Raw genomic sequence first — 13,045 nt, 5'->3', positions numbered from 1 at the left:
TAGGGTTGTGTGCTTGCATTCTGTTTTGCATTCATACCTGCGGGCTGTAGAAATATATATTATTTTAACATTGACCTATTTTAGCTTTAACTCAGAAGCATCTGAAACTGTTTTCTGTTGTCAACCCTTTTTATTATTCTATAATTGCAAATAAATATGCTTTCACAGCGTTAGCTGAACTTGCCATGGAATTTGCAGAGGCTTAAACTCTGAAGACCGCTAGACCGCTATACCTCCTTTGTATCACACGGTGGCAGAAAACACCCAGCATATGTTCTTGTGCCAGCTTGGTAGATCGCATAAAATATTTCAGTATTCAGCACTTTCCAGAGAATACGTTGCTATGGAAAATTAAGTCTGTTTATTTGTCTGTGCAGGAAGAACTTATTTTATAGCAAAATAATATGCATTCACCCACAGCTTGCAGAATGTGTATTAACGGTGTGTATACATTCATTGAGGTATTACATCTGACAGTCTACATATATTTATAATAGTGTAGAAAAGATAATTATATAACTGGAATATGTGTAGGCATTTAGTTTTAATTAGGCTTTTGATTAAATATAAAAGTGCAATTAAGAGTGACAGATGCAGTGAAACCTGGTAGACTGCATGACAGTTTTTGGCTAAAGAAACTCCTGCAATGATTTTTATCAGACTTTTTTTTCCCTAAAGATCTCAGTGATGGTTATATTAAATCTTTGATCTGAACCATTCCATATTCTCTCTCTCTTTCTCTGTCTATGTGCTTATCTGTGTGTTTACAGTATTTCTGTTGATAACAGATGTTATATTAATTTACAAGAAATTTTTTTTTGTTTTAAAGAGAGGTGGTAAAATTTAGATGTTATCCAAACAGCTAAGAATTATATTTAGATTGTTTAGCCATGGTAATACATTTTAACTGTATTTTTGCCAAGCTTCTCAAACTTAGTTTTCTCAATATGACACTGTTTCTGTGAACCTACCTCTAAGCATATGAGCATGAACAATTTGTTAAAGTCTTACGTGTGAGGGACTTGTATAACATAGGAGAGAGAGGATATTATTATAAAAACATAAAATTGTAAAAGATAAAATATCTATTTTATACCTGACTGATGCAGACATGAAAAGTTGCTCTAAGTATCATGTCTCCTATTACACTGGTCTGTTGTTTATGTTAGAAGCCTTAGTTTTGCAGAATGCCCTGGCCATGATGAGTTTAAACCAATCTTCTGTGCACTACTTTTGAAAATAAGACCATTAACTAACTATGGATATGTAGCCAATTGTAGACTTCTCTCTTAAACAACTTGGTCAGGGTATTTGTCTGGTATCTCAACTAGATAAATCAAATAATCATTACTTAAAGGGATTGAAAAGAGGAAAAGGAGCAAAACCCACTTCAGTTACTGTGAGTGTATCTTGAATATGGTCAGTCATAGTTTAGTAGAGTTTTTCATCATTTCGCAGTGGGTCTGCAAGGCCTTCAGTGTTACCCCAAAGTTGTGAGCCCAATACAGAAACTTCCTTGCTTTGTCATGAGTCTGCTGCAGGACCTTAGGCAAACCCTCCTCTTCGCTCTTCTTCAGCTGTTTTGCCTCTTTCACTTTCCATCTACCTTGTTTACTGACAATTTAGACACTCCCAAGCAGGACTGTGATTCTAATAGGCATTTGCACTGCCCGTATGTATTAGGATCTTATTGAAAATTGAGGTTTGAGTTATCAAAACATGAAGAGCTTGCAATACATGTGTTGCTGTGCTTAATATTCACTATGGCAGCAAATGGGTATGGCTCCTCCTTGACACAATAGAGGATGATGGCCAGCCTTGAGAGATGATTTTCTGCTCATCAGTAAATCCCTGCGTTTTCATTAAATTGCTTACTTAGGCTCAAGATTGAAGTTGGCATCATTGGAAGGGCTCCTGTAGACTACAGTGCGGTGACACAGGCAGCTGTTTCCCATGTCTGTCTGTTACAACTTGTCATTTTGTTTCACAGTATGGAAGGTGCGAGAAGTGACAGGACTAAATAAGCACAGAGGGAACCGACTGTTTTATCTGGCTGTGTTAACGAATAAGCTGGGAGTGAAGTTAACTTCATGTGAAGCAGTTTAAATTATTTATTTTCAATCCTGGAACTGTGCTTAGCATGTTGTTAAGGCAGAGCCATGTTGACAGGGTGACGTTAATTACCCCACTGGAAACACAACACATTAGCTGAAAATGATTGTTCGCAGCTATCATTCATGGCTCTGGGTAAAGCTGCAGCCTTCACAAATCTTGGCAGTTTCTCCTTCCATCCACAGAAGTTCCTTCTGAATGCAGCCACAGCTACAAACAAGCTCTTTACTTGCAGCAACAAAATATCAATTTTGATGGTTGTGGGTTTCTTTTCTTACCCCCTTTATTGCTTTTTTTAGTTAGCTGAGTGATTGAGTGATTGATCTCCTTTCCATTAGACGTGGCCCTTCTTAAAAATGTGAAGATCTTCATTCACTGATCCACCAGTATAAATACATATGCTTACTGTTCCTTTAAATGCTTTCCTAGAACTCCTTTAATGATTCACTTCCCACTCCTTAATTCATAGCAAGAGTGTTGTCCCCTTCAGAACAGGAAGTTATTGTACCTGGGGTTTCCATTCTTTGCAAAGTCTTTGGCTTAAGCATCCCTGCTGAGAACTGGAGGTGACTTTGGTAGCATTTATATGGATGTGTGCTGGAAATGGAAGTGAGGAATCTATTTTTTTTTTTTTTTTTCTGCCTTCCTATTCCGCATCGCAATGAGTTAAGGACTCCAAAATGACTCAGCTGAGGAGTGCTGGGAATATATCTACACATAAATGAATGCCTTGCTACTTTGAGTTGTTGTATTATGTTTTTCTAGATGCTCCTATTCCATGGTCAATGCAATTAGAGATTCTGCTGGGAGAGTGCATGCATGCAGTGTTTGGGTTTTTATGGCGTGAGGCTGTGCCTAATAACGTCTCTCTGTTTGTAGGTTAGGCCAAAGACCCTGATTCCAGACAGCCTCCCTATCTCCCCGTGCAGAGACCAAGCTTCCAAGCAGCCTCCTACCTTCCAGAAGGCAACTGTAGTCAGCATCAAAAACCCCAGCCCTGCCCTCCCAACTGCCAATAACACCGTTAGCCATGTACAGACGCCTAGCAGTCAGTCACAAAGTGTCACCGAGTCTACAACTATTTCATCACCTCTGAGCAGTGCAGGTGTGGCATACGCCATCATTTCCACCTCCCCCAGCAATGCAACTCCTATCAGCACCAGCGCAACTGTCTCTGTGGTCAACGAAAGCATTAAAGTGCAACCACTCCTCATTAGTGCCGACAACAAGGTAGGCTCTGCTTTTCCCGGCATTCTTTTTTTTTGGTTATCGTACACAGGAATTAAGTTGCAGATGTAAGTAGAATATTCCCTTGGGAGTGCACACTGATGTCAGGAGTTCCTTTTGAAGAAAATAATCAGAAAGCAATGGGGATATTCTTAAGGGTACTCATGGATGCTAGTAGACATTTATCTGTGTACACTAATAATTTTTAGGAGGAACAAAGTACAGCGTGATGTGGCCTGACTTTAATGGGACTATATGATCTTCCATTTCCTTAAACCAATTCTCACTAATAATATCCTTGAATTCTGTGCAGGCTCAAATTTCCTATGGACTCCCTCTTCAATTATATTAGTTATATCAACTGACCCCAAGGGAGTGTGTCAAATAATCAGGCATTCCCTTCTACATTTTCAGGGGAGGACCAAATGAAATGAGAGCTCAGGGTTTCAAGACTGATCAGCAGATGGATCAGTAGTAAAAAAGATCCAATTATGAATTACTTGTTTCCTCTTTGTATTGCTTTTCAGCTTTGAAATGCAAGAAATTCACCACTCTTATACCAGAAACAGATTCAATAAAGGCTGCCAATGTACCCAGCAAACATTTGTTGTAATTTCCTACTGGGACCCTGCTAATTTGGGCAGCACAGGTTCTCATACAGTGCTAAAAAAAAAGAATACAGGATGTAGGATGGCTTTTGAGGTAAATAAAAGAAGGCATCTCTTCTCCACTTCACTAACAATTTATTTTTCTCTTACTTAAACTGGCTGCAGGTTAAGAAAGCCATCCCCTTTTATGCTCTTGAATCGTCTAGAATGGCTGAGTTGAAATAAAGTACCCAACAACTGAAAAACAGTGATTGAAATTTAGCAGTGCAATAGATGGAAAAGGCCCAATTTTCAAATCCAGTAACCATCATCAAAAAGATGAGCCTGGCAAGGTCTTCCATAGTCCTTCATGAAGCTTTGATTGTGGGTATAAAGCCACATGTATAGTTCTGTGCATTTCACTTGCATTTGTTGTTTGTAGGGGTATCAGGTAACCCTTCAAAGAAGAATCAAAGGTTTGGGGCAGAAAAATCCAAGTTCTCTTCGTTTATTGGTACATTGTCTTTTAGGTTATCATTATTCAGCCACAAGTCCAAACCCAGACAGAAAGTAAAGTGGAGACAAAGAAACCTCCTGAAGAGTCAGCTCAGGGACCTCCTGCTACCAAAAAGAAAAAGGAGGAAAATCCAGAGGTGATCTTTTTTTCTTTTTAGTTTATTACTTTTTTTAATAAGTGAGTTACAGTATAATTAAGTTATGGGGGCCAATTTTAAACATTTTATATTGTGCATATGTAATTACTGTATTTATGTTCGTGGTTCTGCCAGCTGTTCATCTATCTACCCAATCACTGCAATAGGAGTGATGTCCCTGCAAGTGAGGTGCCCTGACAAATTTGGTTTGCGTAATTCAAACCTTCCAGTGTCACAAAGTTTATGAGTTTAGGTCTCATAATAAGGTGCCTTGCATGGGTATGGCTGTATTTCTTGTGAAAGGTGTACACAAGCTTAAGATATTTTGGTTTATTAAATATGTAACATTGGGGTTGCAGGCTGCCTATGAGGTTGAGTTAAAATATATTTTGTAAGCTGAGATTCTGCATCTTCTTCGTAATGAATCTTGCAATTTTTAGCTTTTATTTAACCATGCAATTTCTCGCATTTGCTGTGTACATGTCTTCCTGCATGTACGCAGATTCTTTCTAGTCTGAAATACATTAAAATCCTTCAAATTCAGTAAGAGAATAGAAATCAGGTTATAAGATTAAATCTCTTTCATGGAATATATTTGCAATGTAAACTAAAAATATCAATCAGAATTCCTTGTAGAAATGAGGTCTCTCTTTAACAGGCATTTTTGGTTTTGACTAGATGTATTCACATTAGATTGCGTGTACTTTTGAGTCAATTTAAAAAGCTACACAAACTGAATCTAATTCTTATGTGGGAATGCTCAGCTCATGTGAGATCTTAACCTTACTAGTTTAATGAATGTATAACATGAAAGCATCCTTGGAGCTGTAGGTTTAATAGGATTATTACAATATACATTTATAATGTTACTTGAGGCATGTGGGTGCTCATTTGTTTTACCATTTTAAGAGGTTTTAAGAGCTTTATGCAGAAGCTCTGCAGAACTACACTTAGGAAACCTCCCAAATTTAAAATCTGATGAGTCTTCACTGCCACTGAATGATGGGACTCTAGGGTCCTGTTTTGTTTAGGGAAGTTTTCCTGAAAGATTGTTTATTATGAGGGCCTTAAGGACAGAAAGGCTAGTAGATCCTACTTAATAACAGAACTCTGGGAAAAAGGTCCATTTTTCCTTGCCTGTAACTTATCCCCACAGAAAGAATATTGAGCAAATATCTTCCGGAGAGGTGTAAGAAGAGACCATGGGACCAAGAGACTTTTTGGTGTAGCATTCGTAAATGTAATGGGCTTCTCATTGAATGCTAGAATATCCTGACTACTTTTTTTGTTACCATGAACGTTGTTCCTATTGTGTATACTGGAGATCTCAGAAAGCACAGTCTTATGAGTAGAATGCTGAAGCTATGTCCTTAAGTATGATGGTTCTTTTCCTTTTCATAGATCTGTTTCATGGCCATAAATATCTAGGTCTAGAGCTAATTTCTTTTGTTCTTTGAAAGTAAACTTTAGTTGATTATCATGTATTTATGCAATTTGTGTAATTAGAACTAACAGCATAATTAGTGTAAATACATGTAACGACATAAATAGAACATGTAATTACAAAATGAAACGGTTTTGTAAAAATCTTTGTTTTGCATCATGAAAAGACATCCGGCACATTTCTAAAAGCACTCATGGCTTTTAAACAGATGATTAAATTTAAGGCAAATAGTAACAAAGATACCGTGATATTTTATAAAGAAAATAAGTACTGTAGGCATTTCTCTCTACACCTTTCTTTATCTTCAAAGCATGAAAATGAGGAAGGAACTCCAATGTGGCTCTACATAAATGTTAGTCATGACAGGCTGGGATTTACAAATTAATTGGAAAATTTAAAACAAGTAAACCAGAAAACATCAGACTTAACAGTAGCCAGGATTCCCATATGCCGGTATTGAGTATACCTGAACTGAATGACTTTTGTTTGTGCCTGGGTCATTCTGCTGGGAAGCCCTGAAACCGATCCTGGACATGGACCCCTGCAATAAGCATGCATTTTGCATAAGCCGAATATTTCTCCTTTCCCAAGTACACCATCTTTAGACTAGAGCAAACCTGCTTGCATCTGCTCTCTTGCAGCCAGGATGCCTGGATACCTGGCTGTGGAGTGGCTTTCCCGGAGCAGGATGGAGCATCTCGGCCACCCAGGATGTCCCTGGTCCGGTGGTCAGAGCCTGTTCCTGTGATTTGAGCTGTGTGGGTTCAGTCTCCCCAGGGCTCCGGATGATCTGCAGGAGCGGGCTGCCTGCTCCCTGTCATCGTTGATGATGTACTGCAGATAGAGGCCAGTAACTGCCTGTCTAGTGACGGGCCTTATCCAAACACAGTGGCTTCTGCAAAGAAATTAAGGAAATATGTGAGGGAGCTGCTCCTTCGGGGAGCAAGTGCCTAGGGGCTTGGAGGCCTTTTTGGTTTTGTTTTTTTTCTTAAGAGGACCTGAGAAGGAAACAATTCTGCCCAAAACTTTTTACTTTTTCAAAAATTAAATATTACTGGGTTTTTGCATTTCTGGCAACATTTTCCAGGACATTGTAGCAGTTTATTATTTAAGAGGAAAATTACATAAATGGTTGTCATTTATCTATCATTTATCTTGTCCTACGAAGGACAAGAGAGACACATTGCAGTTACCAACCAAATGCTAGTGATAGACCTGGATTGAAAATACAGAGAAACCCAAGCCTCAGTTTTGTGGATTCCTGCACAGAGGATATACTCTGTGGTAACTGAAAGAAAAGCATTGCAGTGGAAGTAGTATTTTGTGTTGATGCAAACAAGTTACATGAGTGTGAAATAGCAAATCCCATAAAATCAAATGTGCTGTTAATATAATATGCTTGTTAAAAAGAATAGAGCTTCTACTGGAATTTTTTAAAAAGAAACCATTTTTCAAGTATCTATAAAAGCTAACCTTTTCTGTGTTTAATAGTGAGATAATTATCAAGTCTATTTATGAAGGTTCTTTGTATGTTAAGCAAGTATGCTGTCATTACATTCAATTAGATATGTATTCAAATAATTTTAGTGTGGAGAAGAGTGTTTAGTGACATGTCAGAAAATATATGTTCCCCTAAAGTTTAATCTTCAGGTAATACAGGCATTCTGCACTCCATTGGGAAAATACAATCACACCCTAACCATTCCAGCTTTCTGATTCTCTACATACGTGTTGCCATTAATTCTGCTCAGAGCACCCAGACATATCCTGCCACAAAGTTATTTTTTGGTGGGAGTGAAGTGAAGCTTGTAATTTTACTTGATTGACTAATTTTCTTCTCAGATCTGCACAGTGGATCTTCGATCAAATATTCATCTTTCCCTTCAGGTGTGGAGCCCCCACTGTGTCTAGCTGGTGGTTTTGACATGTAAAGAGTAAATGCTATTGAAATCAAGGTCTGACATGCAAATAAACACATGTGCTTGTCATTACCATGGTTTCAAAAGGCAGAAATATAGCATGAATACATCTAAATTGCCAGTGATGTGGTTTGACATCACCATTTTTTAATGTACAGGGAGAATTACATACTAGGAAATTGTGGAAAGAAAATATTCCTGCTTATGATGTTGTTACTTCACCTGCTTGATAAAGATATTTTCACGTATGTAAAACAATATAGATGTCCAATCCTGACCCTCAGGTTTTGAAGAACCTACACCATAGCTAGATCTTTTAATCTACAAGTTAAGTGTGTGCTTGATTTCACAATTTCACTGTGTGAAAGTCAGAATTGTAAAGGAAACAGTAGTTCTGGTGACTTGCTAGTTGATTTTATTCTGAACTAAAATGAAGTTTCTTCACAAAACTTCACAATGAAAAAGCTTTTCAGAAAAAAAAGAAAAGAAAGTTAAACTAATTTTGACTTGAAAGTGTTGAAAAAGTTCTCCTGACACTTCTTTGGTAGGAACAGAATGTTTTGACCTTCTACCACTTAAACACTGTATTTTAGTTTGACCTAAATCTACAATTTTGTTTTGAGTGAGTGTGTAGATTGCATCTTCCTGTGGTCTTTGGATGCTTTATCAGACTTGGACAGTGGGCTTTGCTTGCTTGGATTCCCTGATAGCTTGGGTTTCATAGTCAGATTGTCTCTCCTGTGGAATTGAACCCTGTGAATATGCCATTTCAGCACAGCAGAGAGAGAAGGAGATCCTTGAGGTCTCACAGCAACACAGATGTGACTCAAAACTGAGGAGTTAATTCAGTTTGGACTTGGAACAACACAGCAGAATTTCAGTTTTCCATCCAAAAAAATGGAATAAAAGCTTCAGCAAAACTTCCTGCACAAGGAAATATTCCCCAGTGAAAAATCGCTGACGGAAAATTTTTAATCTGCTCTAGGATTTGCTCTGTTACTGCATTGGCATGTTTTGAAAATTCATTAGTATGAAGATGCGGTTTGTACACATATGTACAAGTGTTCTGAGTAATATTTTAGATCAGATTCCTTACTGCAAAATTAGTTCATCAGTGTCAGTGGGAGATGTTTGTTCACTCCCCATTGAGGGAAAGTATTCGATCAGTGTACCTCTTCATAATTCATGCACATGATATTCTTTTTGTAACTTGGGAATATTTTCTGGGGAGAGTCGGGGAAGACTTTCAACATGTTTCAGATGTCTTGTTTATGTTATAAAGTTCAGTGGAAGTGTATCATACCTTGTTTTACTTCAAGCAGCTTGCTCATATCCAATAAACGCAGTGCCATGTCCAGATAGGAATAATAATACAAAATTACTTTGCTACAGAGTAGAGTACAAAGCAGCTACCAATATGAAATTGGACTGACTGAACTGACTGAATTTTGATCATGTACTGTATAAAATCAGTAGTCATACAGCATTGGCTCTGTAAGATTCTGAAATGCTGAAGTTCATATACTCTTACCAGTAGAACAGGGCTGATCAGGCATATTTGAAGCAAATATTCAATGAAAATTTTTCATTTTAATACGCATCCAAATAAGATAGATTTCTAAAATACCTTTACCAAGTTTATTCTGTCAATGCTAGATTTATTTGCTTGCTTATTTCTACCATGATCATTGTAGTAGGAGATCTAACCCCTGTTTATTTTTTCCTTAGAAAATTGCCTTCATGGTAGCGTTAGGACTGGTTACTACAGAACATTTGGAAGGTAAGATGGCAAATGTTGTTTTACAGTTCGGTTTTTAAGTGAAATATTTTTCTTGGCTGTTCTGCAGCCTAGAGGAATTGGTGATTCTGTCCTCTGAAGGACAATGAAAAATCAGGTGAAACATTATCTATGCACAAGTGTACCTTTCAGCCTGAAAATAATGGGCGGCCTTACTTTGCTCTGCCTCCCATCCCATTGCACAGTTCAAGGGGCATGAGAACTGGTCTGCAGTCAGCACCAGCAGGCTTGGCATAAGCTGGCATTTGGGCTCCTTTGGTCATCATAGTCTTTTAAAGGATATTAACAACTGGAAGATGATGGTGAAGTAAAAGCCTGCAAAGGCTCTGACCTGCACTAACCTGGTTGAAGAAAGTGAGGTTCAAAGATATTTACCCAGACCTTCTGTAGCGAGCATGCCCTTTCCTCTTTCCCCATGAGAGATGCACTTTTTTTTGAGTTAATCATGTGTCATCCATTGAGTTCCACACAATAATGTGTAAAATAGTGATGAAAAATCTGGCATTTTAAGCAAATTAGAAAACTACCTCTCAGAAATCTCCCCCCCCCCCGCCCCCATTTTCCCCTATTTAGCCAAAAAAAAACCAAACTTCCAGTCTGATCCTGCTTTCATGTGAGAGCAGCTAGCATGCCTTCCTAGACTTCTGAATATGAGTCAAACAAATACTGTGGATAAACTAAATGCAGTAGTGTTTACTTTTCCAGCCTTCCGAAAATACTTTGCAAGAGTTAGCAGATTTGGACATTTCTTTGCCTCAGCTTTGTGTTTCTGAAAGCATAGATGAAAGAGGAAAAAAGGAATCTGTTTAACAAGTTTGGCAGTGTTGTGCAGCGAGTTGGAAGTTTCTTGACAAATTGGGTTAGTTCTCATGGGCACAGAAAATCCAGCTATTTTTAAGAAAATGTCTGCAGCTTGATGTGTTTTAGTTACGTGTTCAGTTAATACGAGTTAGTATGGTTCTACTAGTACAAGGAGAAAAATCTGGTATCTGTGTCAGCTGACAACGATTCTTGATCACAAAAAATGTTAATGATAATTTACATTTACCACCCATCCCATGGACCATTATCAGCAAAATACTTGGGAATTTCTGGTGCACTGAGGTTAAGTTTTATGTCCTTTAGAGTTAGGCCCATGCTTAGATACCTTGCTGACTCAGGCTTTACAGCTTGATTTCTTTTTAGTAAGATTCCATGTGCTTTTGTTCCTTGGTTATAAGAGAGCTTGTGAATTAGGGAGAGAATAGCATCTTAATTGTAAGGTCTCCTCAATATATGCAGCAGGTTTCCTGTCTTGTTGCCTATTTTCAGTGTCTTTCATCTTTAAATCTGCATTTTAGAAAACCATTTCATGTCCCAGTGACTGAAAATTTGAAAGCAGTTTAAAGAAACTTTAAGCCATTGGCCTTTTTAATCCCTTAATGGTAATGGATTGAAATGGAAATTAAAAAGCTGAAGCAATTTGGGGAGATTTATAATCCAAAAGGTGCAAATGATGACTAGTTCTTGTTTTCTTTGTCTAAGGAAAATAGGACAACATTTGAAATTACGGTGAAGTGCAAATTATGCTTACAACAGAAAGACCTTATCTTTGAATAATTCTTTACCCGTTGATTTTATTGGAACTAATGTATTGTTTGTGTGGACTTAATGCTTATGTTTAAAATACCAAGTACTGCTCTGTTCTGTTTGTTCTACAGTAAGTGTGGAGACGCACATTTTGAACCTCACTGCTATGATACTAATCCTGCAGAATCGATTCTTTCAGACAAATTCAATTTTTATATTCCTACTAGCTTTAAATAAATGGCTCCCACCAAGAACTATTTACTATGGAAAAGGTATTTCCTCATGAGTATTGGTGATTATAAGTGTCAAAAATACCCTTACAGCTTTCACATGCTAAAGGTTATTATTTTAGTGCTATGTCATATTTACAGTTATCAGCCATTGCTATTTTTCAGGAAGCAGTGATCATTGTGCATTTCAGTTTATTTTAGTGCTTCTAATGTATTTCTCTATTTCACATTTTTTGAATTAAACAGTGTCGAGATTGGGTCATTAAAATCTTATTCACTCAGTATCATTAATTCACAGTGTTACTGCTTTTCTTCATTTTATTCATTAATTTAATGGTGAAGGGCTATGATCCACTTCTATATGGATTTCTTTATCAGCCTACCAGCCTTTCCCCCTAACACCCAGAAAAGCACCTTTCCCCTTCTTGGGAAAAAGCTCTCTATTCTGCAGAGCCCAAATGCACTCTTTAACAATAAATGCGCCCTTTAACAATAAATAAACGCAGCTGATTCCGCTGACTGACATTCTGCAAGGTATAGCTTTCGCTGAAGAGAAATTGTAGTTACAAGCTTGACAGAATGACCATACAGAGTGTTTATTGATGAAGGCAGCAGCTCGTTGAAGCTTTGCCTCCAACATAAAGCTGGCTTCAAATATGTTAATCTCTGTCAAATGTATTACAGTTTAGAGGTGGGGTGTTTTTTCTGTTTGGGTTTTATTTTTGAAATTAATAAACTAAAGAATGAAATAGCCCTATTTTGTTATGCAGTGCATGGTTATAACTTATTAAATCTCTTTCTCTAGTCTATTAGAACACCTTCTAGCGTTACTATTGTGTTAAAAAAAAAAAAGTAGATAGAAAGAAAACTTTAAAAGAATTCTTTAATTCAGGTTCTTCTAAAAATGCACATCTTGTTTTACCATAGAGAAATAAAAATTCTGAAATATTTCCATATAGGTTACTGGAATGTTTTACTAGGTTAAAATAAATTATTTATTTTTACTTTACTAAGTCCTAGTTTGAAACATGAAAAATACTTTTTAGCAGAAGTAACAAGTAACAGAAGATAGTATACCAACGTATGCTTCTGTTCTGTCTTGATGCGATTATTTGCAGATATGCTCTTAGATGTATATATTCCTTATAGCACAAGCACGGATGTTTTTTGTTCACAGTTTCCATAAAGAGCTGACATTGTGCTCTCCCTCCCTGATGATTGTATAGGGTGGCATACGTCTCGAGCCATTTCAGTTCATTACTCTCTATTTGCATCTATTCCCACTGCTATTACTTTTTTTTTTTTTCCAGCCAGCTTTTCTCTCTGTACCATAGTGATTCCTCTTCCAAAGCTGCATTCCAGGTAGCTACCTCGTGTGTGATTCAGACTTCATCAAATATTTCTGTTGCCTTGGTGAAAGCATGTACCAAAGAAACTCTCTTTTAAACCTGGGACCCAAAAGGGCAGAGAGCTACAGATCCGTAACAGTCCTCTTGTGAAGACACT

General features: G+C 37.4%; 1 protein-coding gene across 5 annotated transcripts in view; it reads left to right on the top strand.

Moving 5' to 3' along the window:
* PHF21B (PHD finger protein 21B) overlaps positions 1-13,045 on the top strand; it is a 168,050-nt gene that overhangs the window by 136,269 nt on the left and 18,736 nt on the right. For all 5 annotated transcript variants that reach the window (XM_054056292.1, XM_054056297.1, XM_054056296.1 and 2 more), the window contains 3 exons: positions 2,992-3,342; positions 4,457-4,579; positions 9,671-9,722. In XM_054056292.1, coding sequence (XP_053912267.1) covers positions 2,992-3,342; positions 4,457-4,579; positions 9,671-9,722 — 526 coding nt within the window. The remainder of the gene's footprint in view (positions 1-2,991; positions 3,343-4,456; positions 4,580-9,670; positions 9,723-13,045) is intronic.

This window comes from Cuculus canorus, chromosome 1 (assembly GCF_017976375.1).
Source record: "Cuculus canorus isolate bCucCan1 chromosome 1, bCucCan1.pri, whole genome shotgun sequence".
NCBI lineage: Eukaryota > Metazoa > Chordata > Aves > Cuculiformes > Cuculidae > Cuculus > Cuculus canorus.
Note: the sequence above shows the minus strand (reverse complement) of the source record. Positions and strands in the feature narration are given on the sequence as shown.